Source organism: Hemiscyllium ocellatum, chromosome 8, assembly GCF_020745735.1.
Source record: "Hemiscyllium ocellatum isolate sHemOce1 chromosome 8, sHemOce1.pat.X.cur, whole genome shotgun sequence".
NCBI classification, from domain to species: Eukaryota; Metazoa; Chordata; class Chondrichthyes; order Orectolobiformes; family Hemiscylliidae; genus Hemiscyllium; species Hemiscyllium ocellatum.
In genome coordinates, this window is record NC_083408.1 from 32,061,157 (window position 1) to 32,083,384 (window position 22,228).

Below are 22,228 nucleotides of genomic sequence, written 5' to 3' on the forward strand. Positions count from 1 at the left end.
AGTGGAGGTTGGGTTGGTGGGGGGTGTGGACCTGACGAGGGAGTCAAGAAGGGAGTGGATTTTGTTATCCAGATTTGTTGCATGTTGCTATTCCAACCTCCTGCAGCATCTGGTTGGTGTGGATTTTTGCAATGCATCTTGTAGATGGTACACACTGCTGCTACTGAGCATCGGTGATGGAGGGAGGGGATGCTTGTGGATGTGGTGCCAATCAAGTGGGCTGCTTTGTCCTAGTGAGTTGCCAGAGGAAGTGGTGGAGGCTGGTACAATTGCAACATTTAAGAGGCATTTGGATGGGTATATGGTTAGGAAGGGTTTTGAGGGATATGGGCCGGGTGCTGGCAGGTGGGACTAGATTGGGTTGGGATATCTGGTCGGCATGGACAGGTTGGACCGAAGGGTCTGTTTCCGTGCTGTACATCTCTATGACTCTCAGGGTTGGAGCTGACAGGCGAGTGGGGAATATTGCATCACACTCCTGACTTGTAGATAGTGGATAGGCTGGAGGTGAGTGACTCACTGCAGTATTCCTAGCCTCTGGCCTGCTCTTGTAGCCACATGTGGCGAGTCCATTGGAGCAATGGAATGTGAAGCTGCCTCCTGCCCCTAACCTGCAATCCCTTTCTGAGCTGCCCATGGTTAATGGTCACACTCGGATGTGGTTGAACCGGATTATGAGTACAGGGAGGGAGGTCACGATGTGTCTGCCCTTTCTTACAGGGGTCTCGATGTCCTCAGTCAGTTCTGAGAGCGATTATGCCATCCCTCCCGACGCCTGCTCCGTGGACAGTGACTATTCTGAGCCGGAACACAAGCTCCTTCGGACCTGCTCTGTCTACTCTGCGGAAGGCAACTGCACCGTAAGTGCTGGGCAAACTGCACCCTCAGTACATGGGGGGAGGGGGCCACTGAGTGAGCAATCAGGCATCTCCTTCAGGGGTGCACAGGAGCCATTGAAATATCCCCGGGGCAAAACATTTGCATTCAGAATTAATGTCATCTGCAAGTCAATGCAAACTCCACACGTGTTGGACAGTTACCTCCCAGATTGTTGTCAGTTAGTTCACCTGGTCCCTTGACATGTTTTTCACAGCTTCCTGAGCAGGTCAGGGTCCGATCCTCTCACGGCAACTATCGGTGCCCTCCCCCTGCCCACTTGCCCACCCACTGGTGCCAACACTCACATAAAATGAATGTCAATCTGACAGGAAACAATTTTAAGGAAGGAGAGGTGGAACACGATGGCTGGAAACTATTAGGGGACATAGTTTCAAGGTGGGGGGGACGTTTAAAAGAGATGTGTGAGGCATGCTTTTCACACAAAGAGGGGTGTGTGTGCCTGGAACACGCTGCCAGAGGGGTGGTGGGAACATTCAAGAGCACCCAGACAAATACATGAACAGGAAGGGAACAGAGGGTTACGGATCCTGTAAGTGAAGACAGTCCTAGTATAGAAGGGCAAAACGTGTCGATGCAGGCTTGGAGGGCCAAATGGCCTGCCTTGTGCTGTATTGTCCATTGCTTAGGTTTACTTAGCGCTATACTGTGGGAAAAATTCCTAAGATGCTTCACAGCCTCGCGATCCGTCGCAGAGTTTCGCCCAGAACGACATGGGTAAATTTTCAAAGTCAACCTGAATCTTGCTTACAACTGATGTTTAAGAAGGTTGTAGGTCAAAGTGGACAGGTTCATGGAGGGGAGTTCTACAGCATGGGGATGAGAGTCAGGTCAGAAACACTCTCTCTCTCTCTCTTTGTCTTTATCTCTATCTCTCTCTCTCTCTCTCTCTCTCTTTATTTCTGTCTCTCTCTCTCTTCCTTTATCTCTGTCTCTCTTTCTTTATCTCTCTCTCTCCTTCCTCTCTCTCCCTCCCTCTTTCCTCTCCCTCTCCCCTCTCTCTCTCTCTCCCCTCTCTCTCGCTCTCCCCCCCCCCTCGTTCTCTCTCACTTCCCCCCCCTTCTCTCTCACTTCCCCCCGTCTCTCTCTCTCTCTCTCTCTCTTTCACCTCTCTCTCTCTCTCTCTCTCTCAGCTCCAATGGCCTTTTATGTCTTTGTCCATCTGAAGCAACACTGAACTGACTGAGCCAACAATGGGTATGTTGCCCCCTCACCAGACTTTAGGAATGAGGTGAGGTTCCTTGAGACGATGCAGGAAGATTGACTAGAATGTTCTGGTGGCAGTGCAGGCACTTTAGCTCAGATGAGTTCAGAGAACCTGGTGAGGGGAGGTAGGGTAGTGCTCAAGTGTAGGAGGTCGAGGTGAGATTTGATTGAGCTGTACAAGACGATGATGATCAGCTAAAGAAAGAAAGGGTATTCTCACCAGCTCATGGTACCTAGACATAGGGGATTAGGTATATATCGTCCTGGGCAAGTATTGAGGAAAGGGGGAGCAGAAGGAAGATGTTTTTTCATACAGCAAATGTTCATGAGCGAGAACTCTCTCTGTCAGTTTCAGAAGGAGGAAATATGGTGTACATTTGGGCAGCACGGTGGCACAGTGGTTAGCACTGCTGCCTCACAGCGCCAGACACCAGGGTTCAATTCCTGCCTCAGGCGACTGACTGTGTGGAGTTTGCACATTCTCCCCGTGTCTGTGTGGGTTTCCTCCGGGTGCTCCAGTTTCCTCCCACAGTCCAAAATGTGCAGGATAGGTGAATTAGCCATGCTAAAATTGCCCATCGTGTTCAGGGGCAGGGGTAAATGTAGGGGAATGGGTCTGGGTGGGTTGTGCTTCGGCGGGTCGGTGTGGACTTTTTGGGCCGAAGGGCCTGTTTTCACACTGTAAGTAATCGAATCTAATTAGTCCTGCAGGCCGCAGGCGGAGAAACATAGAAGATAGGAGCAGGAGTAGGCCTTCAGGCCTGTCCCGCTGTTATATATAACCTTGGCTGACATTCGAGCTCAATACCCTAATCCCAGCGTTACCCCCCACACTCCATATCCCTTGATCTCTTTATCCACTACGGCTAAACCTACCTCCTTCTTGAAAACACAACGCTTTGGGCTCAACCATTTTCTGTGGTAATGAATTCCACCGGCTTACCAGTGAAGAAATTTCTCCTCATCTGAGTCCTAAAAGGTTTAGCCCTTATCCTTAAACAATGACCCACGGTTTCTGGACTCCCATCCTCATCAGGAACATCCTTCCTCCAAACCTATTAGAGCTCTATAGGTTTCGATGAGATCCACGCTCCGATTAACTGCTCACCCACCTCAGCTACTGCTAGTTCTGGCACTGCACCCTGACCCGGGTATCTGTGGTTGGAGTGACCCCGTCTATGTGTGTGTGTGTGTGTGTGTGCTGTTTTCAGGAGCCTTTGGAGAAGTCCGGCTATCTGCTGAAGATGGGAGGTCAGGTCAGGACGTGGAAGAGACGGTGGTTTGTGCTGAGAAATGGAGAGATCCTGTACTACAAGTCACCTGTGAGTACCCTCGCACTTGGAGGCAACTGAATTGGACACTTTGGAGAGCCGTTAAAATCTCAACAAAATGTTGCATTTTTCTCTCTTTCTCCTGCAGAGCGATGTCATCCGGAAGCCGCAGGGCCGGATCGAGCTCACTTCCTCATGTCGTATCATTCGGGGAGAAGGAGCACAAACCTTCCAGGTCAGAGCCTCCTATAGAGAGAGAGAGAGAGAGAGAGAGAGAGTGTGTGCGCGCGCGCTGCTGGTACCCTCACCCGGCCTGTCTTCCCTCCAGCGTTTACTACTCCACCCCCCCCTCAGGCTGTCCACCCTGTGTAAACTGCAGCTCATCACAAACTCTACCCCAACTTGCACCGACTCCCATTCCACTCACCACCCTGTGTGCTCAGTGGTTTCCCATCTTGCTGTTTCATTTCTTTGGCTTTTGTTAAGATACCTCCATGACTTGGTTCATCCCTATTCCTGGAACATCCTCCCCTCTGCGCCCCTCTAATTCGATCCTCTCTTTTCATTGCTTTATCTCTTGGGTTATGGCTTAGGCTCTAGATTTCCTTCCCTACGTCTCTGCCTCTCTAGCTCAAATCTCCATTAACCTGCTTCCTAACCCTACCACTTCGGCCAAGCTTACAGTCCTACTGCCTTCATCAGTACAAATATAGGAATCGGGTCACTAGCTATCTCTGTTCTGCTCCACGCTTCATTAAGACCATGCCTGAACTGCTAACTCCACATTCCTGTCCAAGACCAGCAACCTTTCACCCTCAAATCTGGACTCTCTCCATCTCTGCCTTAACCATATTTAAGGACGAGGCTTTTATCGCCTTTTGTGGAACAGAGTTCCAGAAGCTTGCAGCCCTCTGGGACAAAACAATTTCCCCACATCCCTGTTTTGAATGGACAACCCCTTATTTCTAAACGTGACTCCTAACTTGTAGATTCTCTCATATCCTCTCCATATTCGTATAAAAGGGACCGAAGGGGCAACTTTTTCACCCAAAGGGTGGTGCGTGTATGGAATGAGCTGCCAGAGGAAGTGGTGGAGGCTGGTACAATTACAGCATTTAAAAGGCATCTGGATGGGTGTATGAATAGGAAGGGTTTGGAGGGACATGGGCTAAGTGCTGGCAAATGGGACTACATTAATTGAGGATATCTGGTCGGCGTGGATGAGTTGAGCTGAGGGGTCTGTTTCCATGCTGTACGTCTCTATGGCAATCACCCTGTCAAGAACATCAGATTCTTACTTCAATCAAATTAGTGCAATAAACATTCTCTGAATTGCTTCTAATATATTTACATCCTTCTTTATATCAGGAGCTGTGCAGCGATTTTGTGATGTGGTCTCACCACTACCCTGTTTAACTCCCTACTTTTAAAATCCATTCCCTTCTCAAAAAGCAACAGCGTTCCATTAGTTTTCCTGACTACCCTGCTGCTCCTGCATACTAACCTGCCATGTTTCATGCACTGGGACACCCAGATCTCTCTGCATCTCGGAGCTCTGCAACCTCTCACTTTAGTTGTAAGTCTTCCTAGCAATGTGGATAATTCCACACTTTCCCAGATTAGAATCCATTCACCATAATTCCACTCACGAAGCCTATACCTTCCATATTTAGCCCCTTTATGTCCCTTCACTACTTGCTTTGTGTTGTCAGCAAATTTAACGGCCTTACATTTGTTGTTTCAATAAATTGTGAACAGTTGAGGGCGCCAGTGGCACCCTACTCATTGCACCTTACCAACCAGAAAATGACCCATTTACGTGACTCAGCAGCAAACTTTATCTGATTCCACCCCCATGGGGCCCCTTGGGTGGTTTTACAGCAGTTTTAATCTACATTATTTCATGCAAATGAAGTGCCTTGTATTAGTTTTAAGCAGATTCACATAGTTCAAACAGTAGAACGCAGCTTCATGGACTAACCATACTCGCCCAGTTCAGTTTGATTTTTCACATTGATTAGAATCCCGACAGTATGGAGAAAAGGCCCTTCGGCCCAACAAATCCAGACCGACCCTCCAAAGAATAACCCACCTAAACCCATTCCCCTTCCCTATATTTACCCTTGACTAATGCATCTTACACTATGGGTAATTTCCCATGCCCACTTCATCTGACCTGCACATCTTTTGGACTGTGGGAGGAAACCCACACAGACACGGGGAGAACATACAAACTCCACACAGACAGTCATCTGAGGCGGGAATCCTTGTTGCTTGATTTGCTTCAGTAAAATAACTTCCCTCCAGCATATCGCACCTCTGGACCTGACCAAAACCTGTCATCTTTCCCCACAAATATATTTTATTTGTAAAGGCGTATTGCACAATATTTCAACTTGAAGGTGAAACTTTTTTCTACACAGCATTTCTTACTTTTATGTTATTCAATACAATTGTTATCATCGAATCACCGTAGTGTGGAAGCAGGCCATTTGACCCATCGAGTCCGCACCAACCCTCTGAAGAGCATCCCACCGGGTGTTTACCCCTCCCATATCCCTGTATCCCTGCCTTTTCCATGGCTAAGGAGAAACTGAGTTTCCTGAAGAATCGCTCATGCCCGAAACGTCGAATCTCCTGCTCCTTGGATGCTGCCTGACCTGCTGCGCTTTTCCAGCAGCACATTTTCAGCTTTTCCATGGCTAACCCCCCCAGCCTGCACATCTCTGGGCACTATAACGTGGCCATCTTGCAACCTGTGCATCTTTGGACTGGGGGAGGAAACCGGAGCACCCGGAGGAAACCCACGCAGACACGGGGAGAACGTGCAAACTCCACACAGTCAGTCGCCCGAGGCTGGAATCGAACCCGGGTCCCTGGTGCCGTGAGGCTGCAGTGCTAACCCACTGAGCCATTGTGCAGCCCTGGAAAGGGTTAATATTTACAATGTTCATTGCCAGGCCAGCCATAAAGCCCCAGGGCGAAGCATGAGAAACTGAAAGTGACAGGAAGTGTAATAAAAATAACCTTTTCTCTGTGCACCATGTTCCACTCTGTGGGACCTCATTAATTCTCTTCAGGTTCACATTAATAGCTTTTTCAAAAGCACTGCCTTTGTTGACTGTCTGTCTGTCTATTCATTTCTGGATTGCGTACGTCCCTCTGTTTGCACTCAGGACCAGATTCCTCCAAATACAATAGGTGTAAAATGCTTATGGAATGCAAGGAAAGTCTCTCCACAGATGCTGCCGACACCATCCCTGAGCATTCCCAGAATTTTCTGTTTTTATTCCAAATAAACCATCCTTTCCGTATTTTGCTTTGGAGGGCGGACGTTACACTGAGCATCCTAACCACACTCGGACTTCTCTAAATAAAAGACTGCTTGCGAACGCTTTGAAAATCTGAACATGCCAACTCTTTCCGCCAAATACTTTTCAGTGGCGAGGATCGGTCAAAAAATCTGAATTGTGACAAGTCAGCGCCAGCATATTGCCTGGCACTGGGGAGAGATCTGAGTAGACTGGGGCTATACACTCATCGAAATTTAGGCTAATGGGGAGGACATCTTATAGAAACGTCTGAAATTATGCAGGGAATAGATAAGGATAGGAAGCAGGGAGGATGTTTCCACGGGCGGGTGAAACTAGAACTAGGGGGCACAGCCTCAAAATAAGGGGGAGCGGAGTCGGGACTGAGCTGAGGAGGCACCTCTTCACCCGGAGGGTCGTGAATCTGTGGAATTCCCGGCCCAGGGAAGGGGATGAGGCTTTTAAGGCAAAGGTAGATTTTTGAACAGTAAAGGATGGTGAACGGGCGGGTAAGAGGAGCTGAGGCCATGAAAAAGGTCAGCCATGTTCGGATTAAATGGCGGGGTGGACGCGATGGGGGTCACTCCTGCTCTTATTTCATGTGACGTCGAAGGGGATTGGGCTAAGTTCTGTTTGTCCTGCAGCATGTTGGAGCCAGGCTGCTGAGTGTACCCAGTTAGGGGCACAGCGCCATTGCAGCAATGCAGCTTTGTGGCAGGGTCTTCCGAGAACCGCAGCCCACTCACGAGTCGCTAACCCCGCCCCCTATGGCCTCCTCTCCCGACTGACCCTTTCTCTGTCTCTGTCTCTCTCTCTCTCTCTCTCCCTCTCTCTCTCCCGGCAGCTGGTGACTGAGAAACGGACGTACTATCTGACGGCGGACTCACCGAACATCCTGGAGGAGTGGATCCGGGTACTGCAGAGCATTCTGAAGGTGCAGCTGGCTGGCCCGGCCATCACCCAGACCGAATCGAAGCCCTCTGTCCGAGGCTGGCTGACTAAGGTAAGCAGCTGCTGTCTGACTTCGCGCGCTCCCGCCCTCGTGTCCCCCACCCCCTTCCAAGCCCTCATTCCCAGGAGGACGTGACAACACTCGTCCGTTGCCACATCGAAATGCAGGAGGTTCCACCTCCAGTCAGCACTCGTTGCACTGCATTTTACTAGCACCGGGACTTCAGGCCAATTAAATTCCACGGCCCGACATGCCCAATGCCTAGCTGCTCTTGCAGAAGGACACAGGGCAGGCTGCACCCCCACGTTTGAGGGCACCATCCTGCTGCCGCTGGGATTTAGTGGGAGAGCAGCTTTGTTAGTTTTCCCCTTGGCTTGGTAATTCTTGCAAAATGTCCTGATGAGTGCCAGACAAATGGCCTTTATTCAATCCGAGCAGCCCTCTCGAATGGATGTGGAAGATCCCAGGGTACTCCTTCAGTGGTATCAGAGGCAGTACCTGGAGAACTGTGTACAGTTCCAGCTAACTTTTCTAAGGAGGAACAGCGTTGCCAAAGGGGGAACGTAGCTGAGGTTCGCGAGCTTGGTTAATGGGATGGGGCTGTCCTCCCAGGAGTCTGGGCCTTTTCCTTCAGAGTCGCGAGGCAGAGAAAATCCTGAAAGGGTTAGACAAAGCCCGTTGCAAGAAGGACATCTTCCCCGACTGTGGGAGTCTGAAACCAAGGGGACCCAGTCTCGGAATAAAAGGCAAGCCGTTTAGAACTGAGCTAAGGAACTGCTTCAGTCAGAGGCCAGTGAAGCTTGGGAATTCTCAATCCCAGAGATAAAATGTGGAGGTCAGTCGTTGAGTCAAGAGAGAGATTGCTAGATTTCTAGTTATTAATAACACCAAGCGGCACGGGGATAGCACAGGAATAGAGTGTTGAGATAGATGAGCAGCCATGATCGAGGGTGATGGGCCTCATCTCGCTTCCTGTATTCCAAAATGCTGAGAAGAGCTCTCGTTAGAGAGTGAAACAAGAGACACAATGACCTACTCCTGCTCCCATGTTCCCATTGAAGGAAAAGTCCAATGTTAATTCATCCAGAGAGCTGACTCGGACAGAGGTTTGACCATGGATCTCAGTGCTGTTTTCGGAAGATTGCCTGTTGCTGGCACCTTGCCTATATTACACCAGTGACTATATTTCAAAGGCACTTCATGGGATTGTGAAGCATTTAGGAAGGTCCTGGGGTCACTGTAGGAATGTGAGAGTATTAGGTAGCACAGTTGTCTGCATCACATCCACGATCCTCAGCTCTCTGTGTTGGCATTATGTTTGGCTGCTGTCAGTGATATATATAATGTTTTCTAGACTGTGTGATCCCATACAGTGCTCTGTCTGTCATGACAGTGGGAAAACCCATTTATCTCACCTTCCCTAAAACAATGATCTAGACATGACTGTACAGCGGAGTCAACCCAATAGCTCTAATACAGGAACAATGGGCCAAATAGCCTCCTTCAGGGCTGTGTCAATCTCCCACTCTGATACCCCTCTCCAATCTGTGAGAACAAAATGTATCCCATGTGTGAAAGAGCACGTACCCCTGTGATATCCTGTATCCTGTGTGATAACCTGATTGGTTCAGAGGCCAGTCTTCACCCCAAGGAGGAGATACAGAGGTTCACGATGGTGGAGTGTGTGGGGAGGTGAAATACTCCATTTGCAGAAATGAGGCCACAGCAGTGCTCAGTCCGCCTGACATTGCTCCTGTAATTCCATTCTAATGGAGTTGGTGATAATGCAGATCGAGATAGGTTTGAACCAGCTGCTGTTGGCACTCAGTGCTGTGCGTCCGGGATTGATGTCTCCCGTTGTAACAGGGGCACTCTGGGTGAATGGTGTGTTTGTTTTGTGTGTGTGTGTGTGCGCGCGCGTGCGCATTTGGCCTTAACACACAGCCCCGAGAGTTCAGGCAGCCAGATGTTTCTTTAGCATTGGCTAGACCGAGCATCTGTTTCACATTTCAGCTCAGATAGTGGGAGCAGCCGGGTCACTCACTCGTTTGACACTTGAATGAGGACTCTCTTCACCTGGCACCAGTTCAGAAGCAGTGCATCCGTGAAACTCATTACGATGCCTGGACTGATGCCAGACTGGAAGAATGTTCAAATTGTTGCTTCATTGTTTGGAGTTGTGTTTCGTGCTAACAGTTTGTTTTCTGTCAGTGCTCCCGATGAGACACAGTGGTGAAACCATTGCCCCGGCTTGCACTGAGTGCAAAGTCCACGGTTGATTGGTAGAGCTCAGGGAGCCCCTGGAGACATTGGGCATCTGTTCTCAACGCCCCTCTGTTGTTTCTTTAAGACACACTCCCATTTATCAACAAACTCAAATTCAGTACGATCCTGAGGGTCCATCACTTTATGTGGACTTCGAAAGGCAATTAGCAATACAGAGTACATTCTGGGCAGGCCCTCCAATAACGTGTAAACCTCTTGCTGCAATCTCCCCCGGTCCACCCCAACAACAGTGTGTTGGGGGCTGGAGGGAGTGTGGTTGACCATGCAGGTTTGCTCCCAACTACACGTCTCTCAATATGTGCTCAGACCGTCGCTGTCCATTGTGAGCAGGCTCCACATCCAAGCTCAGCTGATGTCCACGCACACGTCTCCTCAGGGCATTGTCTGACGTTGGGAGTGGGAACCTCGGCTAACATCCCCATAAGCTTCTCTGGGCCTTTCAACCCTCCTCCAACTTTGTGTTTCTCCTTTGCCGGCCTCTTGTATGTCTCCCATTTTTTTCACACCACCATCGATGCTCCTGCCTTTAGCTGCCTAGGTTCCATCTTCCAGACCTCCACTTGACATCTTGAGCATTAGGCACCAACCGTTAACAGTGGTGGTTGGGGACGATCACTGCCATCAATCCTCCTTTCTCTGTTAGGCCCAAGGGCCTGTTATGGTAGAGGATAAACCACTAGACAGTCTTAGCAGAAGAGTCACTTATCTTACTGAACAAGATGTAGCCAATTGCAGGATAACAGTAGTCACATGATCATGAACTAGTTATGCATAATGACAACTCTCTGGAGCCAGCTATGTCATGTCTGTCTCCATTGGGACCTTGTGCAAACTGAACTATTTCTCAGTTGGGTTGATATTGTGACTTCAAGAGGAGTGTTTTGTCCTGATTTCTTTTAGAGAGAGACTGGGGACAGATGGTGAGCAGCCTATGAGAAGAGAAACGATTTGTGAAACCTTGGGGTTTCATTTTTGAAGTTGGAACAATAGAAGCATCTTGAATGGGTGTTGTCCAGCTCTCGCAGACCAGGCTTTCTAGTTATTTTAGATTTTTTTAGGTTTGGCGTTAAGCAGTTGCTGTTGATGTCTCAACAGGATTGGAAACTGCAGTAAATATTTCCTGGCTGCTTGATATCTTTTCTGTCTCTGCTGCTGGATTGCATGTGAGACAATCTGTTTCTGAATTTGCCGAACTGCCAAAGGGTGTGTGTACGGGATGTTACTATATTGGAACAGTTAAACAGTAATTATTACTGTATCTATTATTCAGTTAAGTTTTCCAATAGAGTTAAGTTATACGAAATTCTTCTTTCTTTTGTCAAGTGTTAACTATCGTGTTCAAATACATTGTGTTTTGCTTAATGTCAAGTAGTTTGACCAGTCGCATTGCATCTGGAACACAGCACTTTACATTTGCCTTTAATATAAGAAAAATTAAGGGTCCAGGTTACCTTCTTAAAATATTTTGAGGGGGTCTGATCTGGTCCATAATGCAGACCAGAGATTAAGTCTCATCATTAGGTTGGGTGCAGTGAGTGCAAAGTCAGCATTAACTCTTTCAGAACAATTGTACAAGATTTCTCTAAACCCTTGCGCCTTTCCATCTCACTCCTCCTTCCAGCTGCCCATTAAGGCCTAACTCTTTCACCACATGTTGATTGCCTGGCCTTACGGCTCTCGCAGACCAGACTTTCTAGTTATTTTAGATATTTTTTAGGTTTGGCGTTAAGCAGTTGCTGTTGACATCTCAACAGGATGGGAAACTGCAGTAAATATCTTCTGTGTCTGTGTCTGTTGTTGTCTGATTACGCTCCTGTGAAGTGACTGGTTGGGGGAGGTTACACTGTCTGATTAAAGGTGCTATATTAATGCAAGTTGTTGATAGACTTTGAGCCTTTCCTGATCTGGATGCACTTATTGCACCCTTAACGGGCCCAGCCATCTCTGGATGAACACTAGGATTGGCTGCTGTTTGTGTCACTCTGTTATAATGAAGTTTGCATGCTAATATTTCAAGCTGCATCAACGATGTGGAATCAATGCCTTTCTCAAGGTGACGGTTCCACATGTCTGAACTTGACAGCTGGTTTAGCCTTGTTCTGTCATTAACTGCACCACGAGACTGTCTCTTTAACGACATGCCCCGCTGATTTTAGGATATGACTAACAGAGCCTGTGCAGTTTATGATACAAACCAGTGAACTTAGAGGTCCATTGTGATTTACATTTCAAAAAGAAAGTCAAGATGAGTCAGAAAAGTGATTTGAACTTTGTTCCAGTGTTGGACGGGATTGGCAGCTGCATTGCCTCGGGTACGAACTCTGTTCTAGTCCAGGGCATCATATTTGGGTGGAGGGATTGGAACCCTTTTGAATCCCGTTTTGAATCCTTTCTAACCTCAGCAAAGTAGGGAATGCCGTTCGGGATTCAATCTGAGACTCCAACGCAATTAAGCAGCTCAGGGCAGCCTTCCCTCAGCCATTTTACCTCCCACAGCCGTCACCTGGTGGAAACCATTGCATAAAGTCAATCAGATGTTTTGATTATCGTGTGGGAAACGTTTGATATCCTTGTTAACCTGGATACAAAGGAAAGATGAAGGGTTTCTGTCCGAAACGTCGATTTTCCTGCTCCTCGGATGCTGCCTGACCCACTGTGCTTTTCCAGCGCCACTCTAACCTAGGCAAAGGAAAGTTGCCCCACTTATTCACTTGGTGATTGACTGTCCTTCCTGCATATTACAGGTGAGGCATGGCTACTCCAAGCTGGTCTGGTGCTCCCTCGTGGGAAAGGTCTTCTACTACTATCGGAACCAAGATGACAAGGTAGGACCAGTGATCAGGTCTGGTGACCGACTGAAACCAGCCGATTGAGGGGCAAGTGAGCGCGGTGCCATATGAGACCTGCTCCATTGACCGTGCTTGCTTAGTGTGTAACATGTAACATGAACATATCAGTGCAGTATATACCTGCAGTACGTTCACAGCATGTGGCTCATGGGAAATCCAGATGTTGGAGCTTGCACTTACCTTTCATCTTCCTTTGTGTATTTGACAGGGTTAAACAGTAAGGTGAAACGCAGAATTGTTCTTTGATAGCTGAGGGATGCCTTCCTGTCTGGTTTTCTAAATCACGTCAGATTTTAATTAAGTACACGTCCATGAGAGACAGGGATTTTACAAAACAGTGGAAGTGTCCCTATCTCCCGACCAGAAGGACAAAATTCCAGTTCCACCTGCTCCATCGTGTGTCTAAGCAGGCTGATTAAAACTCTGTGGATATATGGGAGATATATTTACCAATCTTGTGTGCATTTTCACCAATATCACTGGACACCTTTAAAATGGTGGCTCCCCAGCACTTTCTATGTTGGGGATCTCTGAATTACAAGTTCCCGGAAAATGTGAACAAAGCCGAAAGGCCAGAAATATGTTGGGTTTTAATAAGAAGAATAGGACCAGAGTACGAAGGGAAAGGAGTAGTGGTGAGTTTTGAAGAGGATATAGTAACTGTTCTGTGCAGGCCTGGAAACCCATTACAGGACGGGCACTAAAGGCACACACACAAGAGGGTGAGTTCCTCGATGATTTGCTTAGCCGTCAACCTTCAAGTAAATAGAAGGCGGGTGTCTCATTTCTGTGACACGTGGATAGCCGAGGACATGGTAGCGACATGTTATTTGGAATCCAAATTCATTGCTTCAGAAATTCACAGAAATAAGAAGGTCAGAGAATTATACAACACGGAAACAGACCCTTTGGTCCAATCAGTCCAAACTAAGCATGATCCCAAACTAACCTAGTCCCCACGACCTGCTCCTGGCCCATATCCCTCCCAACCTTTCCTGTTCATTTATTTATCTAAGTATCTTTTAAACATTGTAACAGTGCCCACATCCATCACTCCCTCAGGAACTTCATTCCACACACCAACCACCTTCTGTGTAAAAACTTTGCCCTCCCTTGTCTTTTTTTTAAATCTCTCTCCTCTCACCTCGAAAAAAAATGCCCCCTTGGCTTTAAATCACCCTCCAAGAAAAAAGACACCTATCATTAATTCTATCTCTACCCCTCATGATTTTATACACCTCTGTCAGGTCACCTTCTAATCCCCAGTGAAAAATGTTCCACCCGACACATATCTTTCATACCTTCTTAAAATAAAGAACACTCTCATCCTGTTGCGTCTTCTCTCCCAGGACCATGTTGCCATAGAATCCATACTGTGTGGGGACAGGCCTTTTGGCCCATCAAGTCCACACTGCCCCTCATAATAGCATCTCACCCCATCTCTGTAACCTTGCATTTCCCCAGGCCTAATCCACACATCCCTCCATGCTATGGACAACGTAGCATGGCCAATCCACCTAAACTGCACATCTATGAACTGTGGGAGGAAACCCACGCAGACACGGGGAGAATGTGCAAACTCTACACAGACCAAGGCTGGAATCGAACCTGGGACCCTGGCAGTGTAAGGCAGCAGTGCTAACCACTGAGCCACTGTGCCATGTGAGGGGATGGTACTTCCACTAGAGTGGACAGGTAAGAGGGGATTGAATTTTGATGGCAACAAAACCAAACTATTAATTGATGTGAAGTGGAGAAAGAATTGACTGTCTGTTTTCTCTGGTTTGGGGACTGAGTAGATTAGAGTTGCTTCAAAGAAGCTGAGGAGAGAAATCAGAAGAGATTGCATCAGAAAGAGCGCAGCTGGAGAATGGAGACCTTGACCACACGTTTCATTTTAAGGAAAATTTGAGCAAAAGATAAAAAGATAGCGAGCAGGGCAGTGAGTTTAATTTTAGAATACTCAGCCATGAACCAAGAGAAACACAGTTGATTAGTGACCTCAACCAAGGTTGTAAACTGTAGTTGTCATCAAATAACAGTTCCGTTTTGTTCCTGCTTATGTTCCAAAGCCCCACTTAATTAGGTGTGTTGATGCGATAACTACTTCAATTCAGATATTCTAATGTTTTCACCAACATTAAGATTCAAGAATATCAGGAGGGACATGAGATCTGGGGTCCGTGGTTACCTTTCTGAGGCCTTTTTGGATGTATGCTTGGTTAAAATGTGCTAATGGCCCAGGCTTCAACCAAAATGTCATAAAATGGCAAAAGGGGAAGGTCTGTGGGATACTCGTGCACAGGTTGAAAGTGGCCTACCGTCTGAAAGATCCATGAAAGTTGCATCCCTCAGTGGTAGGCCTCAGGAGGACGACAGTGACAATCCAGCAGTAGGCCGAACTGAGGCCACGTGGAGGTGATTGACCACTCGTAAACGTAAGCTGGGTGGCTTCACCCAGGTTTGGCTTCGGGTAAGAGGAAGGTTAGCCGAGAGGTTTAACTCTGTGTTTTTGTCCCAGTTCCCTCTAGGCCACCTGAAGGTCCGGGAAGCTAAGATCGGAGAGGTGGACCGTTCCTGCGACTCCGATGAGGATTACGAGGCAGGAGGCCGAGGATTCCTCTCTTCACACTTCACAGTCATCATCCATCCAAAGGATCAAAGCCCGACTTACTTGCTGATTGGGACCAAACAGGAAAAGGTGAGCGACATGTTGGAAGTGGCAGAATAAAGTTAAAGTCAGCTCAGATCTTTGAGTGTAGGAGTTGGGACGCCATGCTGAGGTTGAACAGGACATTGGTGAGGCCTCTTCTGGAATACTGCATCCAGTTCCAGTCATAGGAAGGTTATTATTAAGCTGGAGAGAGGGATCAGAAGAGATTTACCAGGATGTTACTGGGAATGGAGGGTTTGAGATATAAAAATAGGATGGATAAACTGGGACTTTTCTCCCTGAAGCCTAGGAGGATGCGAGTTGACCTTATAGAAGTTTATAAAATCATGAGGGTTATAGATAAGGTGTCTTTTCCCTAAGGTGGGCGATTTCAAGACTAGGGATCATATTTTTAAGGTGAGAGGGGAAAGATTTTAAACAGACGTGAGGGGCATTTTTTTTTAACACAGAGAGTGGTTTGTGGGCGGAACCAACTTCCAGATGACATAGTTGATGCAGGTACAGTTACAATGTTCAAAAGACATTTGGATAAGAACATGAATAGAAAAGGTTTGGAGGCATGTGGGCCAAGCACAGGCAGGGGGCCTATTTCGTTTGGGTTTCTGGTCGGCATGTATTGGTTGGACCAAAGAGTCTGTTTCCATGCTGTATGACTGTAACCCTTCCTGAAAACATTTCAGGAAAGGGTGGAGCAGAATGAATGGAACATCTGCCAAGTGTTGTGATTACCATTGGGCTGAGGATATCTACCTCGATGGAGTACCCCATCAGTGCGGACGGTGGAGTACAGTGCACACCGATGTACACAGTTCGGTATCAATGACACCATGATGGGGAGGAAAAGGAAGTTGTCAGGAAGAAGTTGAGATTCTGCTCAGGGTTACGCATAGCTTGGCAGAGGGAGTTTAATGTGGGAAAATGTGAACTTCTTCCCTTTGGCAGGAAGAATAAAATTTAGAAAGAGAGAGATCGCTCAACTCTGAGGTACGGAGGGATCTGGGTGTCCTAGTTCATGAATGTGAGGTACAAGTGAGTGTATCTCAGTTGTCACAAGGATAATGGAATTCAAAATCAGGGACGTTGTACTGGGTCCAGAGACTGGAAACCTGTGTATAGTTTTGGTCTCGTTTCGGAAGGGTATAATTGCGTTGGAAGCACTTCAAAGACGATTCAATTCTATCTCTGGGACAATGGACTGATCTTATGAAGAAAGGTTTGCAGCAATTAGGACATAGTGAGGACTGCAGATGCTGGAGAAGTCAGAGTGGATGAAGTGTGGTACTAGAAAAACACAGCAGGTCAGGGAGCATCTGAGGAGCAGGAGAGTCGATGTTTCGGGCTTAACCCTTCATCAGGATTTTTGAAGAGAAAGGTTAATGAGGTTGGGCCTTTACCCTTTGGGGTTCAGTCGAATGATTTTTGAAACGTAAGATCCTGAGGGTGTCTCAATTGTGTAGAAACTAGGAGGTTGCTTTCTGTTGTCAGGGAGTAGGGAGAGCAAGGCTTAAAAATAAGAGGTCAGCATTTTAAGATGAAGATGGCCATTAGTCGGTAGAAATCTCTTACCAGAATGGAGAGGAGGATGGGCCTTTGAATTAAGGAAGACAAGAGTTATACTTTTATGGGAGTTAAAGGGGATGGGAATCAGTCAGGATGGAGGAGTTGTGATTGACTATGATCTTAGTGAAGAACAGAGCAGGATCAGGGAGCAAAATGACCTCCCTGTCTTATGGCCTCCTACAGGGCTGGCACCCCTTCAGGACTCCCCAGCATTCTTCAGGAATTAAGGACTAATTAAGGCAATAAGGGGCGGTGGGGGGGGAGAAGATGAAATTTGAGAGTAAGCTGGCTAGTAATATAAAAGAAGATTGCAAGAGTTTTTTTTTAAAATACCTAATGGACTATTGGAAAATGAGGCTATAAAAGTAGTAGTTGGGTAGATAGAAACAGCAGAGAGTGAACTGAATTGGCACTTTGTAACAGTCTTCACAGCGGAGGACATCAGCAGCATACCAGAACTTCAAGATAGTCAGGGGACAGAGGTGAGTGTAGTGGCCAACACCAAGAAGGTCAAAGCTGAAAGATCTGAAGGTGGATAAATCACCCAGACCAGATGGACTACACCCTAGAGAACTGAAGGAGATGGCCCAGGGGATTGTGGCAGCATTGATGGTGATCTTCAAGAATCAGGCATTTTATACCATCCTTCAAGTGAAAAAAAATTCTTTCTCAGATCTCACAGTGCCAGAGACCCGGGTTCAATTCCCACCTCAGGTGACTCTGTGTGGAGTTTGCACATTCTAACTGTGTCTGCGAGGGTTTCCTCTGGGCGCTCCAGTTTCCCCCTACAATCCAAAAATGTGCAGGTTATGTGAATTGGCCATGCTAAATTGCTTGTAGTGTTAGGTGAAGGGGTAAATGTAGGGGAATGGGTCTGGGTGGGTTGCTCTTCGGCGGGTCGGTATGGGCTTGTTGGGCCGAAGGGCCTGTTTCCACACTGTAAGTAATCTAATCTAATCTAATCACTAGTGTCAGAGGACTGGAAAATGGCTAATGTAACAGCTCTGTTTAAGACAGGAGAGAGGCAGAAGACAGGAAATTCTAGGTCGGTTAACTGGACCTCATTTGTTGGTAAGACTTTAGAGTCCAGTATTAAGGATGAAATTGCGGAACACTTAGAAATGTGTAGTAGTCAGCTTGGCTTCATCAAGGGGAGGTCATGGCTGACAATCCTTTAGAATTCTTGGGGGAAGTAATGACCAGCTTAGACAAAGGAGAGCCAGTGAACGTGATCTATTTGGATTTCCAGAAAGCCTTTGACAAGGTGCCAGACAGGAACCCATAGTGTCTGGGATAGGTATTGGCATGGATTGAGGATTGGCTGACTGGCAGAAGGCAGACAGTGGGGATAAAGGGATCTTTTTCAAGATGGCAGCCGGTGACTGGTGGAGTTCCGCACGGGTCCATGTTGAGACCACAACTATTCACTTTATACATTAACAATCGGGATGAAGGAACTGAGGGCTTTGTTGCTAAGGTTCCAGGTGACACAAAGGTAGGTGCAGGGACTGGTAGTGTTGAGGAAGTGAGGAGGCTGCAGAAGCTCTTGGACAGGCTAGGAGAGTGGGCAAAGAAGGGGCAGATGGAATACAATGTGGGAACGTGTGAGGAGATGCATTTAGGTAGGAAGAATAGAGGTATAGACTATTTTCTAAATGAGGAGAAAATTGAGAATTCTAAAGCGCAAAGGGACTTGGGAGACCTCGTTTAGGGATCTCTTAACATTAGCATGCAGGTTCAGTTGACAATTAGGAAGGCAAATGCAATATTAGAATTAATTTCGAAAGGGCTTGCGTACAAAAACAGAGATGTACTGCTGAAGCTGCATTAGTATCTGGACAGACTGCATTTGGAATGTTGTAAGCAGTTTTGCATCCTATATCTGAGGAAAGATGTGCTGGTGTTGGAGGGGGTCCAGAGGGGGGTTACAAGAATGATCCTGGAGATGAAAGATATGTCATATGAGGAGGTGGTTGAGGAGTCTGAGTCAATACTGGAAGGAGTTTAAAAGGATGAGCTGAGGGTAGGGTGGGGGATCTGACTGAAACTTACTGAAAACTGAGAGGCTTGGATAAAGTGGACATGGAGCAGATGTTCCCACTCGTAAGAGAGACTAGGACCTGAGGGCACAGCCTGAGAGGGAAGGGGCGACCCTTTGGAAGTGAGATGAGGAGGAATTTTTGAGCCAGAGGGTAATGAATCTGTGGGACTCGTCGCTGCAGAAGGCTGTGCAGGCCAAGTCATTGAGTGTATTTGAGACAGAGATAGTTGGGCTCTTGATTGGTAAGGGGATCAAGGGTTATGGGGAGAAGGCAGGAGGATGGGGTTTAGAAACATATATCAGCCATAATGGAATGGTGGAACAGATACAATGGGCTGAACAGCTTAATTCCACTCCGGTATACATGGGGCTATGGCGTTGCATTGGATTGGAGCACTTAGGAATGCAAGATGCTCAAAGGATATAAGTTATATTTTGAAATGTCCTTTAAGAAATTTTTTTTATGCATTACGTATTCCTTGGCAAAGTGGTTGGTGCTTCCTTCCAAAGGAAGGCGTTCCTTCCCTGACCCTCCAGCCTCTGCCAATCGTAACCTTGTCTGAGCGGGCCCTGATTGGCCTGGCTCTGAGCACCATTGTGTTTCTGGACCCATTCCCTACCCTCTCCTGCCCCATGTCTGATTGCCACCTGTGCCCTCAGCTTTGCCAACCCTCAACCCTTGCCCTTGACTCTGCCAGCTCTGATTCCCAATGTTAGCAGTCAGCACCGGTGGAGAGAACTGATTCATTCATTGTTTTTTATTCCGAAAACATACTTTATTTATAAAAATATCCTTATGTACATACATCGTCACGAAAGCAGCTCAGTTCTGTACAGAGGCATAAGCAAAAACAAATATTGGAGTTTGACTGTATCCAGCAAACGAACCAAAGGCATTTTTTTTCTTATACCTGACGATATTTACGTGCATATGAGGCACTGGGACAGTCCAATAACTGAACGGACCCCCATTTACCTTCAGCAGGAAGGCCTCAGTCGGTGGTCTTTCCCCACAGCGCCTTGGTGGCTGCTGCCCTGAGCTTTAGTCCATCCCTCAGCACGTAGCCCTGGACCTTGGAATGTGTCACTCTGCACTAGTCAGTCAGGGTCAACTCCTTGCTCTGGAAGGTCCAACACGTTTCAGGCAGAACAACCGAGTTGATGGTCCTCCAGTCGCAGTTGATGTTTGTCTCGGTGTGTGTGTGCGCAGGGGAACAGGCCATAGAGCACAGAGCCCTGCCTCACGGGGCTGCTCGGGACAAACCTCGTCAAAGACCACTGCATTTCTCTTTACGAAGACCCATTTCAGCAGGAGATGGGTGACAGTCCCAACCCCTCCCCGCAGCTTCTTCGAGGGCAGCGTGAGATTGCAGAGATCGACCAAGCGTACATGAAGGATCTCACCACCAGAGATACCCCTGCAGAGTGGTGTGTGTGTGCGTGTGTGCGCGTGCGTGTTACAGTTAGGTGAGGATTGCAGATGCGGGAGATTAGAGTCGAGAGTCTGGCACTAGAAAAGCACAGCAGCTCAGGTCGCATCTGAGGAGCAGGAGAATCAATGTTTCAGGCAAAAGCCCTTCATCAGGATTGGTTGATAGTTGTCAGACACCTCATGCTGATGTAGGACTAGCATCGCCTACAGGCCAGACTGGGTAAGGATTCCTGATAAAAGCTTTTGCCTGAAATACCGACTCTCCTGCTCCTCAGATGCTGCCTGACCTGCTGTGCTTTTCCAGCACCACACTCTCGACTCTGATTTCCAGCATCTGCAGTCCTCACTTTTGCCTGGGTAAGGACAGCACATACTCTGTTCTGAATAAATCAGATTCATAGAAAAGGCCCGTCAAGTCTGCACTGACCAAACTCCCACTAAAAACACATTAATCCCAGTTTCCTGCACTTGTCCCACGTATCCTTGAATATTTGAAGCACAACATGGGGGCTTTGTGCTGACCTTTACAGAGATGAGTGTTTATAAAAGAATATTTCTTGGATTTTAAATTGATTTAAAATTCCATGACAATGATGGGTAAGATTTGATCCCTTTGTAATTGAGTCCAGTCATATTACCATGACCCTACAGAATTAGAGTTAGAACAAAGAACAAAGAAAATTTACAGCCTAGGAACAGGCCCTTCGGCCCTCCAAGCCTGGGCCGATCCAAATCCTCTATCTAAACCTGTCGGTCAATTCCTAAGCATCTGTATCCCTCTGCTCCCCACCAACTCATGCATCTGTCCAGACGCATCTTAAATGAATCTACCATGCCTGCCTCTACCACCTCAGCTGGCAACGCGTCCCCAGCGCCCACCACCCTCTGTGTGAAGTACTTGCAGCGTCTATCCCCCTTAAACTTTCCACGAAAGCGTGACCTCTCGTTATTGATTCCTTCACCCTGGGAAAAAGCTTGTCTCTATCCACCCTGTCTATACCCTTCATGGTTTTGTAAACCTCAATCAGGTCCCCCCTCAATCTCCTTTTTCTCTAGTGAAAATAAATCTAACCTACTCAACCTCGCTTCATAACTAGGACCTTCCATACCAGGTAACATCCTCGTAAACCTCCCCCGTGCCCTCTCCAAAGCATTCACAGCCTTTTGGTAATGTGGTGACCAGAACTGTGCACAGTCACAGTTAGGTTTTGTTGTCGCAGGTGTACAGTGAAACGTTTACAACGTCGCCATTTCCAGCACCATCTCAGTTACAAAGGCTTGGGTATAAATTCGAAAACGCTGAAAATGTGTTGCTGGAAAAGCGCAGCAGGTCAGGCAGCATCCAAGGAACAGGAGATTCGACATTTCGGGCATAAGCCCTTCTTCAGGAATCTTCCTGAATTCTTCCTTCCTGAAGCTCTGATTTCCAGCATCTGCAGTCCTCACTTTCTCCTCCTTATAAATTCAAACAGTAAAGAAATCAAGTTAAAAGTTCAGCGTTTACAGCCCTTCTAAAGCAGGGAGTCTGCCCTGGCTTTCACCTCGAGACTGAGAGTCCATCAAATCCAAGCCAGCTTGACTCCCCACCTCCAGCGCCGTCTGAGGGATGGAGGGAAGCAGAGAGAGAGAGAAAGAAAAACAAAACAAAGAGAAAAAAGAAAAAAAAAATGGACAGGGCGGACGATCTCCAGCTTACGGGGCCTACTCCGACGCCAATGCAGTCCTGCAACACCCTGGGCCTCTGTTCCT

At 47.4% G+C, this 22,228-nt stretch overlaps 1 protein-coding gene across 2 annotated transcripts in view; it reads left to right on the forward strand.

Moving 5' to 3' along the window:
* Positions 1-22,228, forward strand: part of plekhh1 (pleckstrin homology domain containing, family H (with MyTH4 domain) member 1) — a 159,110-nt gene that overhangs the window by 95,753 nt on the left and 41,129 nt on the right. For both annotated transcript variants that reach the window (XM_060828794.1, XM_060828795.1), the window contains 6 exons: positions 721-860; positions 3,315-3,425; positions 3,523-3,609; positions 7,530-7,688; positions 12,668-12,748; positions 15,294-15,473. In XM_060828794.1, coding sequence (XP_060684777.1) covers positions 721-860; positions 3,315-3,425; positions 3,523-3,609; positions 7,530-7,688; positions 12,668-12,748; positions 15,294-15,473 — 758 coding nt within the window. The remainder of the gene's footprint in view (positions 1-720; positions 861-3,314; positions 3,426-3,522; positions 3,610-7,529; positions 7,689-12,667; positions 12,749-15,293; positions 15,474-22,228) is intronic.